Source organism: Pezoporus flaviventris, unplaced genomic scaffold, assembly GCF_033815535.1.
Source record: "Pezoporus flaviventris isolate CSIRO_AGI_PZ_B2104156 unplaced genomic scaffold, CSIRO_AGI_Pfla_v1 ptg000037l, whole genome shotgun sequence".
Classification (NCBI taxonomy): domain Eukaryota; kingdom Metazoa; phylum Chordata; class Aves; order Psittaciformes; family Psittacidae; genus Pezoporus; species Pezoporus flaviventris.
In genome coordinates this window covers 6,073,970-6,093,298 of record NW_026892585.1, presented here as the reverse complement: position 1 = coordinate 6,093,298, position 19,329 = coordinate 6,073,970, and the positions used below count along the sequence as shown (strand labels likewise).

At 39.8% G+C, this 19,329-nt stretch overlaps 1 protein-coding gene across 1 annotated transcript in view; it reads left to right on the top strand.

Annotated features, from left to right (window-relative positions):
- Nucleotides 1-19,329, top strand: part of ADCY1 (adenylate cyclase 1) — a 142,973-nt gene that overhangs the window by 121,080 nt on the left and 2,564 nt on the right. The window contains exons 13-19 of the mRNA XM_061464595.1: nt 2,314-2,570; nt 3,186-3,312; nt 11,332-11,448; nt 12,555-12,701; nt 13,265-13,363; nt 17,076-17,190; nt 19,150-19,274. Of these exons, the coding sequence (XP_061320579.1) occupies nt 2,314-2,570; nt 3,186-3,312; nt 11,332-11,448; nt 12,555-12,701; nt 13,265-13,363; nt 17,076-17,190; nt 19,150-19,274 (987 nt within the window). The remainder of the gene's footprint in view (nt 1-2,313; nt 2,571-3,185; nt 3,313-11,331; nt 11,449-12,554; nt 12,702-13,264; nt 13,364-17,075; nt 17,191-19,149; nt 19,275-19,329) is intronic.

Here is a 19,329-nt window from a genome sequence, read left to right as displayed (position 1 = left end):
CATAACTAGAAGAGGTGCTTACATTGTGCTATTTATATGATCCATTCACCTCTAAAGTCTAGGAAGCTTCTCTTGTATGAAATGAACCTGCTCAATACTTCCGAAAATTGAGCTTCTTTCACTGTGGATTAGCAGCTAGTTCTACATGGTAGACTTGAATGTCAAATGGGATTTAAACTTCCACTGAAGAGTTTGGCATTTAGTTGCCTTGTCAAACTCCTAGCACTCAATTTCAGCATTTTGGCTGCTAATGCTGATGAATTAAACATGTTAGGGTACCCAAAGGAAAGGATTCACACAAAAATAGCACACTAAACACAATTGGAAATGCTGAGGAGGCAGATGTCTCAAATCATGCCTCTCTGTGGAATTTAGGCTATGTGTTCTGCCCACAGGAAGACAGGGATTTCATGAGCATGTCACAGTACTAACTGAGATGCCAAGCCCCTTATTTTGTATTCACTCATCCCTTGACCTGCTCTGAGAACATCTACCAAGCTGATCCACATGAACTGAATGGGCAACAGATCCCTTGTCTGCAAATCCCAGTGCTCTAAGAGGTACCAAGAAATACTGAACATTAGTTGTGTGAGTAACACACAGCCCTAACGGCATACAGACAAATATGTGGTTCTTAATGTGCATGTAAGCCTAAAAGGCACAGATACGTACAGCACCTCTAGGCTAGCTAGCATCTCAGCAAGTTCTGTGCATCTGACTTTGGGATTGAGGTGAAAATTGACAGATGGAACCATTGGGGATCAGTCCCCGTAGATGTGACACTTTGACCAAATGAAACAAGCACTATTGTTGCCACTTAAAGATGGTGAAATGAGAAACAGAAATCATGAGGCCTAAGGCAACGTTGAATATCAGTGGAAGAATGCAGACTGTAGGTTCTGGCCTCCAACAGGACAGTGATCATTTAGTTACAACTTAGAATAGGCCACAAATACAACTTTATCCTTTATTGATGCAAAAATAGCCTGTAACCATTGAAATGCTTAGGAGAAATGTTAATTTGGAATGATAAATTCCTGCAAAGGGATGGCTCTAGAATTCTTAGCTAGCATAGGAGCTAGGTGTTGAGGTTTCACTCCTAGTTGTAGGGCAGATGTTGTTTTCCTGGATGAATCACACGTTTATGAAGCCATCATGTATGCCTGTGGTTTTGGATGAGTTTAGTATGAAGAGCATTTTTAAGGGTATTGAATAAAATCACATTAAACAGATTTTTCACTCCACTCGCTCTCATCTCATTTCATAATGTTAGCCACCATGAGTTTAACTCACATTTTATCTGTTATGTCTCATCTTTTCAAATGACTACAACCCCCTGTAAAATACATTGCTTAATCACCTCTCAGGTTGTCAGTTATTTTACAACATGCTATAAAATTTCATTACCAGTGGTTAGGATGAAATAAAAAGGTCTAATAACACACTTCAAAAGAGGAGCTTAAGTGGAGGGCAGGGCTTATGTGATAGTGCCTTTTAAAATCAATTTCACACTACCACCCCACTCTCCCCATTTATGCTAATTTTTCTCCTCTCCCTAAATAAGGGGTGAAGGTTGGAGTGCAATTAAAACTGGAGCTCTAGGGACTTGCACTGTTTGCCAGATATTCCTCTTGAGCTCTGAGATGTGAACATGACATTGCCTTTGGAGGAAGCAGGCTCTATTTCCTCAAATTGCCCCTAAGAAATGCACTAAACCATTTATTTCCCAGTTTAGGGAGGAAATAGAAGTCCTTGGGTAAGTGAAATGACAGGGATAATTCTAGATGAGGTCTTGTATTAGAATCTTATGTGATCGTGGAAGTAGTTCTGAGGTGGAGAAAAGAAATTATTCATGTTTTCAATCAAAGATTAAAATAGGTTTTATTTCATACTTGATGAATTGAAATTGATACAGTTTGCATAGTCAATAAAGTAAACACATTTCTTTCTGTGCTCTGTGCAAGAACCTTTCTCACCCACACGGCCACATAAAATGTTTACTGAAGTTCCTCAGTTTTGCAGGAATATGTTGGCTTGAGAATCTCCTGGGTTTGAGCCCTACGAGGGAACATACTCATCTAAACCCAGATTTTAATCGGTTGGTCTTACTGGCGTCTAATGAATAAAGAGTGTCCCACACCTAAAACTGAGTAAAACATTACAGGAGATTTTTTTGGAGCAGTGAGGTGGATGGGAACACCACAGCCATATTTTCCCAATTAGGAGAGAACTACAGTCAGCCCCCATAGCAGCTGCATTTCTTTTATTTCATATTTAACTTTCTGCCTTTCTTGCCTCTCCTGTCTTTTCTAGGTCGGCTGTATGCCTTGGGTTTGGAATACCAATTCCAGCAGTTCAATAGTTATCATTTCTCCCGGTGGAACAAATAAAACAATGAATGAACTCCCATGTGACACAGCTCACTATGCTTTCCTTTCCTGCGTAGTGGGGACTCTCACCTTGGCAATATTTCTGCGTGTATCTTCCTTGCCAAAAATGATTCTCCTGCTCTTTGTTACGATTTTGTACATACTTATTCTGGAACTCAGTGGTTACAGAAAAGCAGTGGGGTAAGTATCTTGCAAAGTTAAAGCAATGAGTGTTTCTGTATAGATAGCTATGACATCTCATCTATGAATTACTCTCTAGAATTCAGTGCTGCTTTGGGCTATATACTCAGTAGAACATAAGAAATACTTAAGCCATCCTGTACCCAGCAGCTGTAGATTCTAGAAATACCCATCAACAGGAGATCAGCTTTTGGGAACTAGCAACTATTTCCCATTATTCTGTTACTTTTATGCTAACATACCTCAGCTGAACACACTGCAGTCTAATTATAATATGAAATAGAAAAACACAGTTAAAAACTGCACTTCTCTATTTCAGCAGCCCTCAACAGTTCCAAGGTATTTAAGCTTTTGAGTGTTACTGTATTCCCTAATTAAAAGCATGCACCCATCACAGTAATGTATAGCATTATAAAATCCTCAAGAAGTTGAACATTGATCTCATGCAGTGATCAGATTTACTCTCGCCTTTCTCCCTGCCTGTATGTGAGCCACTTTGGAAAAGGCTAGCAATTAGGGGGTACCCACATGCTCTAAACTAAAGATTTCATACTAGAAATATGAAGTGTTAGGTATTAGAAAGCCTGGAATAACCCATTTACTTTCCTTTTCAAGGGGTGGCTCCTTTTATATGCGTGGCTATGAACCAATACTAGCCATTTTGCTATTTTCCTGTGCTTTGGCACTGCATTCCAGACAGGTGGACTTGAAGCTGCGTCTGGACTACCTCTGGGCTGTGCAGGTAAGCCATAGGTGTTTCCTTTCTAGTGCACACAAAGCAGTGTCTGATTTTTGAATTGACCTGCAAAAAATCAGTTGGACTAAGACGCTTTCAAGATTTTTCATGTCTGTTGGGCTTTACGAAGGAAAAATATTATATATTAAATTTCTTTCCATAGACCTATACCATTCACTTGCTCTGGAAAAGTGAATTTGTTTGTAGTTGTTCCATAACACTGTATCATTAATGAAGTAATATATTTATATCTAAGGCACATTATGAATAGAGAGAATTTCAGACATGGGAAATTAACTGTTAGCAGTATAAGTTTCAGATAGAGAAATTCAATCTATAGATCTTTTTCATCTTATAATACAAAAAGGGTGAAAATAAATTGATGTTCAAGTAAACTGAAAAGAAGCACATAAAACCAATAAAAGGAAATACCCACATCATGCAATGAAACTGTGGAACTCTTTCCCAAAAGCCGGTCAGAAACTTATTTAGATACCATGTCCACGTGCTTTTTCAAAACGCCTATTTCCTAACTGTCATAATCACAGCAAAACCAACAGAAATTATATTAGCTATAAGCAGGGGCATCAAGAAATGTCTACCTCCTTTCATGCCTTTCATTCCCACCTCCGAAGTGTTTCACACTAGCCCCTGAGGGAAGAAGAAGGTTGAAGATGTAAGTTTGTTTTCATGGAATTTGGAAGTTGCTTTTATGATAAATTGTACACTCTTGTAGTTCACAGAGGTCACAGCCTGTTCTCATCTACACCCTGTTAACTGTGTTGTTGAAAGGACCGTATAAATCATCACAGTGCTTGCTTTTACGTGTAAGATCAAGACTGGAATATACAGGTTAAACACATCCCTGCCTCTACTATGTTACCTAAAATGGAGCCATCAGGAATGACTTAGCTCTATTGTCTTCTGCTTATCAGTTAAGCTCTGATGGGATTTTTTGTTTATCTTGATGTCCAAGACCAAGTCCACCTCCTTCATGATTTAAGTTTATCTTGTTCTATAATTTTGCTGGACTCTTTGCTGTTTAATTGAGTCAATAACCTGTGATCATTTAGGTTTTGTCCTATAACCTGCAGTATTGATAGGTGCTGGGCAGCCTCAGAAGTTTGTTTTGGACAAACTGATAAATAGTTTCCATTTGCTGTGGTGCCAAATACAGTTTTCAGGTGGAAAGAAAGAAATCCCTTGACTTTGAAACTCAGTGCAGCACATGACTAACTGTATAGCAGCCACCTCTATGTAGGTTGGCACATAGAGGGGGTATATGAGTGCCATATGATCCATGAATACAAGACCTTCTGTATGTTATTGCTATCCATGAAATAGAGTAGCAAGGAAGAAGATACTGGTTTGCTATCCTGTGGCCTTTCAACAGGTCAGGAGTGAGTTTAAGTAGCTTAACTGCTTTTTGTAATTCCAGCTACTATGCCTTGCATGGTGAATTGTGTGTCTCTAAGGAATGTACTGCTTAAAGATTCTTAGTTTTAAGTTGGCTTTTAATTAGCAATCAATTAGTTTTAAAAATTCAAGTGCAGGAAACCGGTGGGATGCTTGTCTGTTGAAAGACCAGACCTGGGCAATGGTAAAGGAAGAAATCCAAACTTGTTCTGCTGTCCTGGGGCTAGGTTTTTCAGAAATACCTACTTGTCTACCAAGTTAATACCTACTTGTCTCCCAGTTGTAAAACCATTGTGCACTTACTCCAAAGGCAATAATGGGAGTTAAGACGTATGGATGCCTATAAGATGTCAGTAATGTCCAGTGGCATCTTCAGGTACCATTTCAAAAAGTGCTTTTTCTCTGAGAAGATTAAATGCCATTTTCAGATCTTTTCAGCTACAAATGAGGTACTCGTGTGGTACCGTCTTGCCTGTGAGATTTGTGTGATAATAATCAGAAAGGAAAACAAAAATCAGTGTAGGCAAAAAATTCAGAAATTAGGTATCAACATAAATACCATTCTTTGAAATCAGTTGGCTGGATAGATATTTGACCTCTTTGATGATCTGGGTATATACCCTTGTGCTTAATTCCACAGGGAAGGTGTATGCCCTGTACAATAAATCATAGTGGATAACATGCTGTAAGGAGTCTTGTTCTGTGTATTGGTTGTAAATGATACTGAATACAAAGGCTAAATAACATAACATACAGAAGTACCGTCATCATGAATGTTACAGAAGTGCTTTTGGTGCTCGCTTACTCAAATGAATAAGAAAAGGAAACCACCAAAACATTATCTTTGAGCTTACTAGGCTCTTTGGCATAGTAAAAATATATTAAAAGCTCTGGGAAGACTTGGAAATATTTGTATGTTAAGACTGCCTTTGGATAGTTATCAAACTCCAAGAAAGTAATTGTTTAACAATCCTTAAATAGAGACAAGGGTAAGAAATACTTTCCTGAGTGACAGTTTTCTGTAGTTGCTGGACTGCAGCCCTGCATATGGTTAAACAGCATTCTTGGTCCCCTTTCTCTACAGCCATAGTACTACTTACTGTTGAACCATGTTGGCTTAACTTGATTTCGTTCTTAGTAGCAGCAGTTTTAAAAAGACCACTGACTTGGGGATTGTGGAGATTTTCTTCTGGTTTACAGTGAGTGTGCTGGTTCATTGTGCAAACACTGAATTGCGTGAACCATTGCTAGAGCTGGGACTCACATCTCCCAGTAGCCAGACACTGCTCTCTGAAGGTGTGCCAACATGGTTCAACATATGTTTTTAGGAAGCTTCTCAGTTGTTGGCTTACAACTGAGAGAATTTCAGACTCAGGGGCTCTTCTGGAAGATGTAAGCACTTTGCTTTTAGTAAGGCTCATTAGTGGGGCTAATCCTGTAAAAACGTTCTGAGATGAATAAAACCATTTCTGGCATAAGCTGCAGGATTTCATAGATATTTTCATTCACTTTATCGTGAACAACAAACTGTCTAGTACTAACAAAATGGTATTTTAAACACTGAAAGTATCCTGCAATTAATACCATTACTAGTAAGAATAGATAGGTGCTCAGTGGGCTATGCTGGAGTTTGAGAAAAACCCATTTCCATGGATTTTGACTGCCACATTGGGGAAAAAAAATGTGCTGTGAGGAAAAGCAGATTTCAAAGAAGAAAAACTGCTTTAGAAAAACGATACCATTTCAAGTTAATCTGATTTCCATGCATCTGGGTTAGGGAACCAGAACTGATATAAAGTGGTGTCGTTTATGTACATTGTGTGAAAAAAATGCATTTTTCTGGTTGGTGAGAAGTGGTTAAAACATTTATATTTGCGCTCTGTCAGTCACTGGTGTTACAGGCTCTTGTTGATTTTGCTGGGTTTTTCTGCTGTGCCAAATTCAACCTTTATGAACATCACAGAAAATATCTCTTGGTGTGTTTGGCTTTTATCAGGCAGTGACAGGAGAATTTAATTTTCTACATAACAGTGTAGAGCAACTCTGTGTGCCTCTTATGACGGTAACTGTGAATAGCAAATATAGGAGCGGTTTACTTATTTGTGGCTGATAATCGCTTTTGCAAATTATTCCACAAAACTGGAAAAAATGGACACATAAATACAAACGATGAATTCCTGAAGAAGGGAAATCTGCCAAAAAAAAAATGGAGCTGCTTATTCACCCAGGATTTTGTCAGGGAACAAAAACAGCACAATGATATGACTGATGGTTGCAGTCCTAATCCATGACAGTTGTAAAAAATATGGATTTTGCAGTCGGCAGGAAAGCCTTGCCAGGTGGGCTTGCACTTCCTGTTAAATTTCTCTGATAATATACTAAGTAATATATTAAAAATCTGTAAGAAAAATAGAGCAGGACTGGGATGGGTCTCTTCCATGTGGTTCTAGTGCCACCTTCAGGTATAAAGATGATGATTCTGCCGCACCGGTACCCGGCTCTCGTTTAGCTGTATCTTGGAGCAGTGGATTTTCACGTGATAATCCTCTTCAGACATTGTGAAAGCATGTTTATGCTTATTAAACGGTACCTGATAGCTCAGGTGATACAACATCTCATACCGCTTTGTGAATAGAGGATGTGTGACCAGTCGCACAAGTATTGTAAGACCTGGGATGCTGTGTAACTCTGTAAGATGAAATAGCCATTAATTACATTGACGTCAAAAGCCACAGTACCAAAGTGCATTTTAAATTTTGTCACCAGGTCCAAAGCAAAAACAAAGCCTGCTTTTAAAGACTGCAGCTCTGCAAATACAGTTGAACTCTACAAAATGACCTAACTGGCACTAATAGCAAACAGATACAAGCAGTAAGCAGGATGTGAAAAAAAGGATGTTGCTCGTGCCCATGTATCTTTTCTCTCTGTTTTCACAATAATTTTCCTTGGATTTTGAGCCAGCAGCTATTGTACAAATAACATGCTGAAAACTTTCCTAACTAACCAGTAGGAATAGGGGCAAATAGACAAAGGTGTGAATGTCATTTAGCTGTCTGGATATTTCCACCAGGAATGTAAACAGCTGTGATCTGTGCCATTTTAATCTTCCTTCTTCAGCCCCAGGTCCATCTTCTCTCTTCTCAGTGTCTGTTTTGTCTGGGAAAGGGTGATGCCTACACATCCTTTTATCTCAGCTGCTCAAAGAGTAGGCACTAGGATTTCATGAGTCACAAGAAGAAAAGACAGTTTTCATTGCACTCCTCTGAAGGGCAGAAAACAGGATGCTGGAAAAAGGTCCAGAAAACATTGTAACCGGTTTATTTCCCTCGCCACAGGGCCATGTTTTAGAGTCTTCACTGCTGAACATACCTCACCTTCACTCCTTATCTTCCCTTGCAAGAGATACATGGAGATCCTTCCTCTTTCCCCAGGTAGTTCCTGAGGAGTCGCATATATGAGAGCTGTCTTAGGTAGTGCAGGGCTAAAGGATGCATACTGAAGCTGTACGCAGTAGTAGCAGAGAAGGTGCGCTTCACTTCCTATTCCTAGCAGATCACTTGAATAAAGGTAGAATGTCAGACACGGGGTATGTCTGGAAGGCGTAAATACAGTCCGTGCAGAGGCTCTGGCTAGGGTACCAGCAACAATATAAAGGTATTAACCCAGTGTGTGGTCTAAGCTAATACATCTTACTTTTCAACATGACTAAGTAGCTCAGGAGAAGCGCTGTGCTAATTCCGTGAACGTTCTGCTTCTAAGCCTAGTGCTAGGTCAGGCAGAGCTGGCACTGCATTGTCCCACATAGGCATTGCCAGTACAAATGTCTCCCTGAACCATGGGGCAAGTGCCTGGTCTGAAATAGGCTGGGGCACAAAAAGCACTTATCTACATTCCCCTTGTTCTGCTGTTTGCATGATTTGTCTCTATGTAGGGCTTGCTACTATTACCCGCCATGGCATTATTCAAGGGTATTCCATAACCTTAGTGTTCTATCTCATTTCTGGCAACTGAACCTTCTCAGAGTCAAAATTGTAGTTCAGAGTTTTGCATCTGAAGAGGGGAAGAGGTGCTCGCTAGTTGTGTTGGAAGTGTGGCATTCTTCTGTGTTTCTTAGCAATGGTGATATCCTTGATGTCTTTCCCTGCTCTTACAGGATTTTGCCATTCCTTCAGTAATGACTTTGGTGGTTTGGTTTGAGATGGTAGCTCTTCACTCAAAAGCGCAGTTCTCAGCCTCTTAGTCACAGCTGTGGTACCACCACTGTGAACATCACACTCCATTTGCACACACAGCAGTGTCACTGACATTTCTCTCCCAGCAGTTTCATGACTGTATTGAAGCAAGACAGAAAAGCCATCATATGCCTTAAAGTTATGTCAGAAAGAAGCCAACAGTCTCAAGTGTCTTTTCTCATTTATTTTATGTGGGTATGTTAGAATTGTCTTTTATTTCTCTGTACCAAAGGCTGGAGAAAAGTCCTGAACCATGACCAAGGTCACAAGGGTCTGCTTCAGTGCTGGCAGCTTTCTCCTTGTGCTGTGGCTTGCTCTGAAACCTTTGCTGTTAATCAGGCACAATGGTAGGAAACACTACTTATTGCTGAACAATCTTGTCAATCATGGCTTCCAAAATGACCACTTTGGTCCATGACCAAAGGAATCTGATAACATGCTTCCAGATCAGAAATGAACAGCACCTGCCAGTGATCAGGCAACATCACTATCCATGTAATGTGTCAAAGGGATTACTCTACTTACCTACCCCTGCTTGATTGCTTTGACTTGTCCAGGAACCTCCACCCCGGCCCAGTTTACTGTTCCTTAGGCTGCTGTTCTACCATATATTGTACTGGGAGCTTAACTGAGAACCTTAAACATTCCTAGGAAAAAGTAACAAAAAATTCTTAGTCAAAAAATAGTGGAATGAATAATCCAGCCCAAACCAGATTATTTTTTGTATTTAGAGCATGAATTCTGTTTGCAAATCTCTTTGCTATTGTCAGAGTAAAATTTCCCATATTCCAGGATGATGTAAAAATGGAATTGTAAGCTTGGTTTGGATTTTCATCTGGAAAAAGCTTTTTATTTTTACCATTAGAACATTTCAATTCCAGCAGTCAGACTAAATGCAAGAGGACATTACATACATTTATAGACAACAATAAGTCAGAGACAGAGTTATACCAGGGGAGTGTTACTTTGAGAAAACATACGAAGAGAAATCATATGAAATTTAAACAGCAAAGAAAGTGTCAGGAAAACAGCTCAAAACCAGGAAATAACCTACTTGCTTAGAATGAAGATTTCAGATATATTTCATGCAGAGCTTAACTGCTATTTAATACTTACTGATATTCCGCCTCTGGAACAAATTCTGATTCTTGCTTCACAAATTAGAGGAGAAGCTGAGGATTTATTTCAAAAGGGAATGATTCCTGAAAAAGTTAAGTTTATTAAACCTCTTTCAGCCTTCTTTCTACTTGTAAAGGAATTTAAAATACAGAACTAAACTGCAAGGCAAAGCAGTCTGTGTGATCTGAATAAAAAGGTTGTTTCCTAAGCTTTGTCGTGGAAAACAAAAATTAGCTTCCTGAGGAAAAAAAAACACATGACAAGAATATTGTTAGACTATACAAAGGTAAGAGGTGACGGGTTTTCTCCTACTTAGACAGGAATGGATAGTGAGAAAAGTATGTGGACTTTGGAATAGATCAGGATAGCAAATTCTAGATACAAAAGAGACACCGACAAAGATTAGAGCAGATTCTTCAGTGTTTTATATGGTCATAGTTTCTCAGCAGTACCTGAGAATTTGGCTTTCCAGCCTTTTGTCAACTGCATCTAGGTCAGGAAAAATCATACTGGGATCATGGCAGAAGATTTGTGATTTCAATAAGGTGAATTATATGGTACTGATCATATTTCTTTGTAATTGAAATCAGAATGTGGGGCCAAAAGACACTGTAACAAAAAAAAAGTGGAAGTAATTTTGCAGAAGAGTCTGCTATGGACTAGGCTGGAAGTTACAAACCCAGGAGTCCCAAATGAGATCCCTAGATAGTATTTTTCCAATAAGGGGTTTCATTTTTAGAATCATTTCCTAATGCATGACTCCCACTAAACATCTGGGAGTCAAGAAACCTGGAATAAGATACCAGTATCTTGGGTTAATGGCCTTATCTGTGTTAGCTCCCAGGCACTCTTTCTGAATACTGCTGTCACTGTCTCCACCTACCTGGGAAATAATTGGTCTCCAAGACCAACGTGGCTTAAATGGGCTTATTCTAGTTTTTTACTTTGTAAAAATGTCAAGGGCCTATTTTAAAGAACAGAGAACTACAGAAGACATAAATGCACTTAGCTGATCAAGACCTGAAGGTAGTCATCAGCCCAGAGACTAATTTAAATTACTAAGGAATTGGGTTACTGATTACCGAATCTAAGGGATTTTGCCCCAGTGTAAAAGCATGGTATAGGAGAAGTGTTCCTGCTCTACTTTGCAGGCATTATTTTGCTCAGTTTCATTTCAAAGGAAATTAATAGAAGCTATTTTATGGCTTCAGCTAATTTTTACTTTCTGAAAGGTTTTTCTTTTCCTCTATCCCCACAGGCAGAAGAAGAGAGAGATGATATGGAAAGAGTCAAGCTGGATAACAAAAGAATTCTCTTCAACCTGTTGCCGGCACATGTTGCACAGCACTTTCTAATGTCTAATCCACGAAATATGGTAAACCAAGATAAAATATAAATACATGGTAATGGCGTATGAGTGTGACCCTGTGTAGCTTGGGTCATCTTTCAAGTGTGTGTTTTCAAGAAAGGCTCTAATATATAATATTTCATTACTGTTCAGGATTTAGATTGAGATTATCTCCTTCACTTTAGTGTCCTCCTCTGGAGAATTTTAATACAACTCAGGATAAGGGAATGTTGTGTCATTCAGCATCAATGCAGCCAAGTGTCTGCATGCAAATTACTGGGGTTTAATTACTTATTTTTCAATCAGTATAGAATGTTGGTATTTATCAGAGTGTTTCAGTTTGGTTCTAAAGTGGTGAAATGTATGAACTGCCAGACACTTTGCTATGAACCACCCTAGTTCTGGAAATATGCTGCTATTACCAAACCCCTCCATTTAAAGCTAAAAACAGAGAGTACACAGCCAAAGAAGATGCAGTGGCTTTTAATATCAAGGGCCACAGTGATTAAATAAATTGATTCTGGAAGCCCTTAACAGAATCCTTCCTATGCAACTGCAATACCTGCAGCACTGGAGTAGCTATAATGGCCATGATCCTGCTCTTGAGAATTTGGATCAATGTATTTGAACCACAGAAGAGTGGTTTTGCTTTCCGTGAACCCTCCAAATTCTTAAGCAGAAATGTTACCAAACAAAACAGCATTATATTGTTAACGTTGGGTACAGGACACCACAACTCAGGGAAAGACATGAAGGGGCAAGGCTGGTTTTGTGCTGCAGGGTAAAATTGTCCTATTTTAGTTAGAAAACAATACTGAGAAAATGCAGTTATGTTTCTCATACAATTAAAGTTCTGCAACTGTTAAGACTTTCTCCAAATGTATTCACTGCTTCCACGTCTAAACAGAGAAAAAGACTGAGTTGTTTTAAACCAGTTTGATAGCTGAGGTGTTCATTTTCTTCTGTGTTTTTTGAGTGGAGAGATCTTTCAACATTTTTCTAATGAGGCTGGCTTTTTCTTCACCAAAAAATGATGGCTTTTGTCCTACCTATTGCTTAGTAGTAGGATAGAAAACATAATAATGATGGTTTAATATTTTAAAATGAAAATTCTATCTGCTCCCAAACTGCAGGACCTTTATTACCAGTCCTATTCGCAAGTGGGAGTGATGTTTGCTTCCATCCCAAATTTCAATGATTTCTACATTGAACTGGATGGCAATAATATGGGAGTGGAGTGTTTACGCCTGTTAAATGAAATTATTGCTGATTTTGATGAGGTAAGGTCTAAATGCTCTGTCTTTTGACCATATCAGTTCTACCAAATGACTAGCAACAGAGATTATCTGTAGCAACTCAGTGTATCTTGAATTGCCTAATAAAAGAGTAAACTTCATATTCAGTTGGAGTTGGTATCCACTGGGCTTCTCCAAAGTGCCCAATTTTTATTTTAAGGCATGTGAGTCTGACTTCAAATTCCTCTAATATAGGAAGAGTATTAACATGTGAGTTAATGGTAGGTTTTATTCAAGGGCCCATTCAATTGGAGTTGATGTCCACTGGGCTTCTCCGAAGTGCCCAGTTTGTACTTCAAGGCACGTGAGTCTGACTTCAAATCCCTCTAATATAGGAAGAGTATTAACATGTATGTTAACAGTAGGTTTTATTCAATGGCCTGAAAGTCAACTAACCAAAATCGTAGAATCATAGAATAGTTAGGGTTGGAAAGGACCTTAAGATCATCTAGTTCCTGGTTTAATCAAGTTGCACATATTATCTGATAACTATGGTTGTTTGTCTAAAATATTATGTAATATTTAACAGTTTTATGTTTTAAACAAAGCTTATGGAGAAAGAATATTATAAGGACATAGAAAAGATCAAGACAATTGGAAGCACATATATGGCAGCTGTGGGACTTGTGCCTACTTCGGGAACTAAGGTAAGAAGATTTTACATAACAGTCATTCTCGTTCAATTTCCAGGGGAACATCAGAAACACAGCTAACTCTATGCAATTATAGATAACTTGTATTACTTCTTTACAGCAATTTAAATCTGAAATCCAAAGCACAACTCTTAGCCTGAAAAGAAAAATTGCTTTCCCAGCAGTTGCGTAGACAGGAACTTGGTGCTAGGTATGTTGCTGCATTTTACCCTGGTCCCTCCAAATCAGCTCTTCTTTGTCTCAGCTGTTAGCATTCTGATAGCCTTTGGGGTAAAAACCCCTTTAATTACTCAGCAATTAAAAAAATGCCAGACTTTTCAGACCCATTAGTTCTGAGGCACAGCTCTTCTGTATCCTCATTACTACTCCTCAGTGTGTTTCTCACGTTAAGTTTGTGTCTTGGGACAGAGATTGGCGTGCAGCATCTGGAAAAGCAGAAAACCCTGTGGACAACATACTCAATATATTGTATACAGAGTACTATGCACATTAATAATTTTATTAATAAAATTAATTTTATAAACAATTAAAATAATAATATGAGCAATATTATTCAAATGAGCACAATCCATGCAGCTGTTCTGCCCAGAAATCTCCCCTGTTCTGATATGGATGTACAGATGTTGTAGAGATACACTCATGTATATGGTTTAGCTTTGCAAAGTAACACTGAGTAAGAGGGCAAAAGCCCAAAGGGCCAAAGATGATTGTGAACTTCTTAGCAACAATTATCCATGTTAAGTAAATAAAAAACAAGACTACATTGAAATTAACTGTTGGAATCTTGTTAGAGTAGATCACATGCAACTAATTTTCTGGTCTGCAGGGTATTTACAGCTGCTGCTTTCCTTTGTATCATTCCTAGAAACCTACATATTACAAAAAGATATTTTTAAAACCGTTCATGCTGAACTGTTTGACTACAGGGTCCTGAGACAGGCAAAAAAATTGATCCCTTGAATTTTGCCTATGTGATCTCAGGCAAACAGGCAATGGCATACTTGTGTGTCTGTTATAAATGCTCTTTGAACTATAATCCTGAAAACAAGTGTGTTATTGGGTAACTTTGGCAGCATATGTTCCAAAACCTAAACATGTTTATCTCTTGTATTTTATAGTTGCTAACTGAAGGGTCAGCTGAGTTAGCCTAGTTCTAAAGATACCGCTCTAAGCTTGTGATAAATCATTGCAGAAAGTCTTTTGCAGGACTCTGCCTTTCTCTGAAATCTGGGGCAAATTTTGATCTTTTCTGTACAGGTAGAATTTATTTAACATTCTGTATCAGAGAAAACCTGAGGATCTTGTATGATACAGACAGCGTTTTTTACTTTAACTTGGGGTTTCAGCTCTCCTGTGATCTCTTTCCACTGCTCATCAGATACAAACAAGTAGAAATTATTCACATCCTCTTGGCAGTTCTTCAGCATACAGCTATATATTGAGAGTCTGATGATCCTGGGTAGCCTGTCGTGTGCAGTCACTGCCAGCATCACAATGGGCCTGGGCTGCCCTGCGGTACAGAGTCATAGGTGTTTATGGGGAACCACAAGAAACTCAAGATTTCTGATCTCCCCTCTGCCGGGGGTGTCCCAGCTTCATCAGAAAATTTGGCACAGCCTCTGATTGTGAGCCTCCAATTTTGCACTAGATTTGGACAGGAGCAGAAAGCAGTGCATGGGGTTAACTGTGCTCTTAACTCAGGGTATTATACATGTAAGAACCCAGTACCCTGATGAAGTTAATAATTTAAATCCCGTGTTTTATAGGACTGTTGTTCCTGCAGCGTGACTTTAGCAGGTGACTATGGTAAATGCACATTGCCCCTGTCAGAGTGGCTTTGCTGTGATGCTCTGGGCAGCCTTTCCAGTAACTATTCCTCTGATGTTTAAATAAATAATTGCTCGGCAGTTACCCCATCAGGACAGCACTCAGAGAAAGCTCTTTGTAGATCTTTTACACAATATAAGTTCTCTGTGTGTGCGGAATCCTTTGAAATTACATCTGTGATTTCACCAGGGTCCTGGCTTCACCAGGGTCCTAACTCTGTGGTGTTCTTCAGTGCTGGTTCCAAAGGGTTTGCCAGTAATCCTTTTGAGAGGCATCTGTCACCTGCAGCACATCCAGTATTTGTCAATAGTCCTGTCTCCTGCAACCATGAGGGGTGTTGCAGGGAATCAAGGCAGTCATCAGGCAGCAAAGAAATGAAAGGATAAGGAATACAAAGAAGATTAGAGGATTAAATAAAACTATATACTCCTCCCTCCCTCCTCAGATATTCGGTATTCCTCTCCCGTGTTGGAAGTGTAGCCATCAGCTAGTTAAACTTAATTCCTTTTCTTCCTTTGTCTTGGTGAGGCTGGAAAAGGGTAGAGCTAGTTGCCATTGCAAGAAGCAGAACTGCACAGACACAGGCAGGTAAATAAAAATATCCTCCCTAAAAACTGGGCCTGCCCCAAGGATGACCTTTATATTTTTTGTTAGCACTTTGCTCCAATTTTTGTGAATTTCCCAGACACATGAAAGAACGGCTTCAAACAGAGCCAAAGAAAGCAAACAGCAACCTGCTCCTCGGGTTTCTCAGCCACTGTCAAGTAGCTCATTTATAAAATCCCACTATCATGACAAAAACCCAGTGAGCTCTCATCTCCTGCCAGCTGCCACAGCCCTGTTGTGCAACACCCTAGTGAAGCTAGACTGCCACTGACCCTGCTTTTCTTTCACCATATCCTACCTTTAGCCCACTTTAACTTTGCAAATCTGTTCATGAATTCATATTTATTATTCAAATAAGAGCACAACATAAGAGCAACATAATGCATAATGAGTCAGGTCAAAGGCCTGTTATAGAAACCTGTCTTCAGCTAGCCAGTGGTAGATCCTCGGGGAAGGGCAGGAGTTAGAGAACAAACATGCAAACCTCTCTTTCCCACTTTCTAATGACATGCTGCTTAAGAAATTCTAGGACTACAGATAGTATCTTTTTACTGCTTTAGTAGTAGTATTTCTTCCATGAGTAGTAATGTTCAAATCTATCTAACATTTGGAATCCACTGTATCCTCTGAAAATGAGTTCTTCAGTTTAATTCAACTGAAGTTGTAGAAATTACTTTCTTCTGGTTTGGGTTTTATTTACAAGTTGAAACATCAGCATTTCATTTGATCCTTTCTGGTTCTTCTGCTTTAGTTCATTTAGATACATTTTTCTAACAACTCACTTCAATTTGCCTGGAAAGGAAAGAAAACAGGGGTGTTCTGCATCTCCCAGGATTAAACCTAATAGGAATTTTGTCAATGGGAACAGCATGCACCCTAGCAAAAGCCCCAAAGGGAGAAGAGGGCAGAAACTATAGTTATTAATAATCATCAGGCAAAGCAGTTTAGTAAGAAAGCAGGTTATATTCCCTGCCACACTCACAACAAACATCTGCAGCTCTCTAGCAACAGAACCACTTTACCACGGGAACTCTGCTTTCCATTCTTCCCAGAAATCAAAACAGAGAAGGAAAAAAAATAATGAATTCAGTACTCGAGAAAAGAGTGCACGTGCTGTAGCCACCATCAAACATTGCTTTTCACAAACAGCAAAATGGCTTAAATTCTTTTCCTAAGCCGTCCAGTCTGAGCTTTTCATTGTTTTTCACTTTGGTATTTCACCTGCCTCTCAGTAACCAGACAAATCTCATGTGCAATACTATTTTGTTTCTAGGCTAAAAAATCAATCTATTCCCATCTGAGTACACTGGCAGATTTCGCAATAGAGATGTTTGACGTTCTTGATGAAATCAACTATCAGTCTTACAACGACTTTGTCCTACGAGTTGGTAAGTCACATCTCTCCAATTATCACACAAGCAGGACATTGTTGTTTGTTGGCTCTCCCTGCGCTGTCTGCAAAGGACTACCTGTCTGCCTGTCCCACACTCGTGATTAAAACTGAAAAGGCTCCTTCAACAGGAGAGTCACATCCATGTAGGAAGTCAGAAGGCTGGATAGCGAGCATCAGTATTAAGGAATTGTAGTTGTGTCCAATTCCAGTCAGTTTGCATGGCAGCTTGTGCAAAAGGGCTGCAGGAAGGGCATCTTTTTGAGGGGGAGACATTCCAAAGGCTATCTGGGGCCTCAAGGCAGAGTGGTGGGGACTCATCAGAAGGCAAAGGCCACAGCTCCAGAGGAGAGTCTGCACCATCTACCCTGGTGATGGCAGATGACAGCTGCTGCAGGGAGAGGCTGCAGTGCAGACCTGGGACTGCAGGAAGGGCCCAGACCCTTCTCCTGGGGCAGGGACAGGCAGCAGATCTGCCTGCAGAAGGTGTTCCCAGGAGGAGGTCCTGCTGTGAGAGTGCTGAGGCACTGGCACAGGGTGGCCAGAGAAGCTGTGGCTGCCCCATCCCTGGCAGTGTTCAAGGGCAGGTTGGACACAGGGGCTTGGAGCAAGCTGCTCTAGTGGAAGGTGTGCCTGCCCATGGCAGGGGGTTGGAACTGGATGAGCTTTAAAGTCCCTTCCAACACAAGCCATTCTGTGATTCTATAATTGCTAAACTGCTGAAAATTGGATCTGTTAAGTTCCCTCTGTAAAAGCTTTGTTGGCATTAAGTGGCATGGAAGCTTTTTGTCCACAGATGCCAAATCACCTCAACCAGTCCTGTGTTCTCCAACAGATCAAATTTCTGGTCTTCACAACATAAATCTTCCCACACAATCATTTACATATTATTATATGTCTTATCTCTCAGAGTCCTTTCTCCCAGACCTCTCGGAGAACAAGTTTCTCTCTTCCTGTCCTTCCCTGCATCCTGCTCCTCTCTAGTGGTACTCCTGCTGCTGCTGCATATTCTAACACTGATAGTTTTCTCCAGCTTTTTTCTCCATTTATTTTCATGGCTAAATTGTGAGAATGGGCTGGACAAGGTGAAAAGTGAGGTCGCTACCAGTGGAAGGTTGAGAAGGACCAAAGACATCAAGTGTAGCAATGGGAGAGTTAGACATCTTTGCCCTCCTGTACCTCCTAATAGTTACAAACCCCAAATTCTCCTTCAACTCTGTTTTTTTTTCCAGGTTCAAAGGGGTAGAAAACAAATATCTAGCCCTAATTCTTCTGCATAATTTGTCTTGCACAGAACCTCATACAGGTCTTAGCATCTATAGCTCTTCAGGGCACTCAGAAGGGACATCCTCTCTTGTCTTACAAATAAGCTGTCAAAATCAATCAGAAATGTAGTATCAAGCTCTGTGGTTTCCCAAAAAAAGGTGCTTGAGCCATTTTCACATACTCTTGTCTTCTGCCATTGTTTCCCTGATCTGTTTTCTAGTACTGACAACCAACATGACATGCTTCCGTTACCCCATTCCTCATGTCTTCCAGGCCGCTATTTCTGTTCCACTTGGAGAACCTCCATTAAAAGGCTTTATATGAGCAACTACAGTGGAAGCTGTAGCGAGTAGTTAAAGATCTCTAACAATTTGTCCTGAATTCTTGTACAGCTAAACTCTGCTCTACCAGTGCTTTTCTTTTCTTAAAATTAGCACAAAAAAGAATGAGCCAAGGTTGTATGTTGTCTGTCACACTGCATTGCCAGTAAGTTATCTCTGTGTATGTCTTTATTTTCATTCTAAGCCTCTTACAAGTACAAAAGTCTGGTTGGCATTAATTTAACATGCATTATGTCCTCTGAGCAGAAAAAATGCTAAGGCAGTTGTGTTAAATCTGTTTTGCAGGATTCATATTTCCCTAGGATAATACGCTGTAGTGTTTGAAACCAAACTTATCATTTTGATTTTAGGTATTAATGTTGGGCCAGTAGTGGCTGGAGTCATTGGAGCCAGAAGACCACAGTATGATATCTGGGGGAACACTGTAAATGTTGCCAGCCGTATGGATAGTACTGGAGTGCAGGGGAAAATTCAGGTGAGTGGGTTCTGAGGCCGTTTTGCAACCTTTACATACGTACACAGATAAAAGC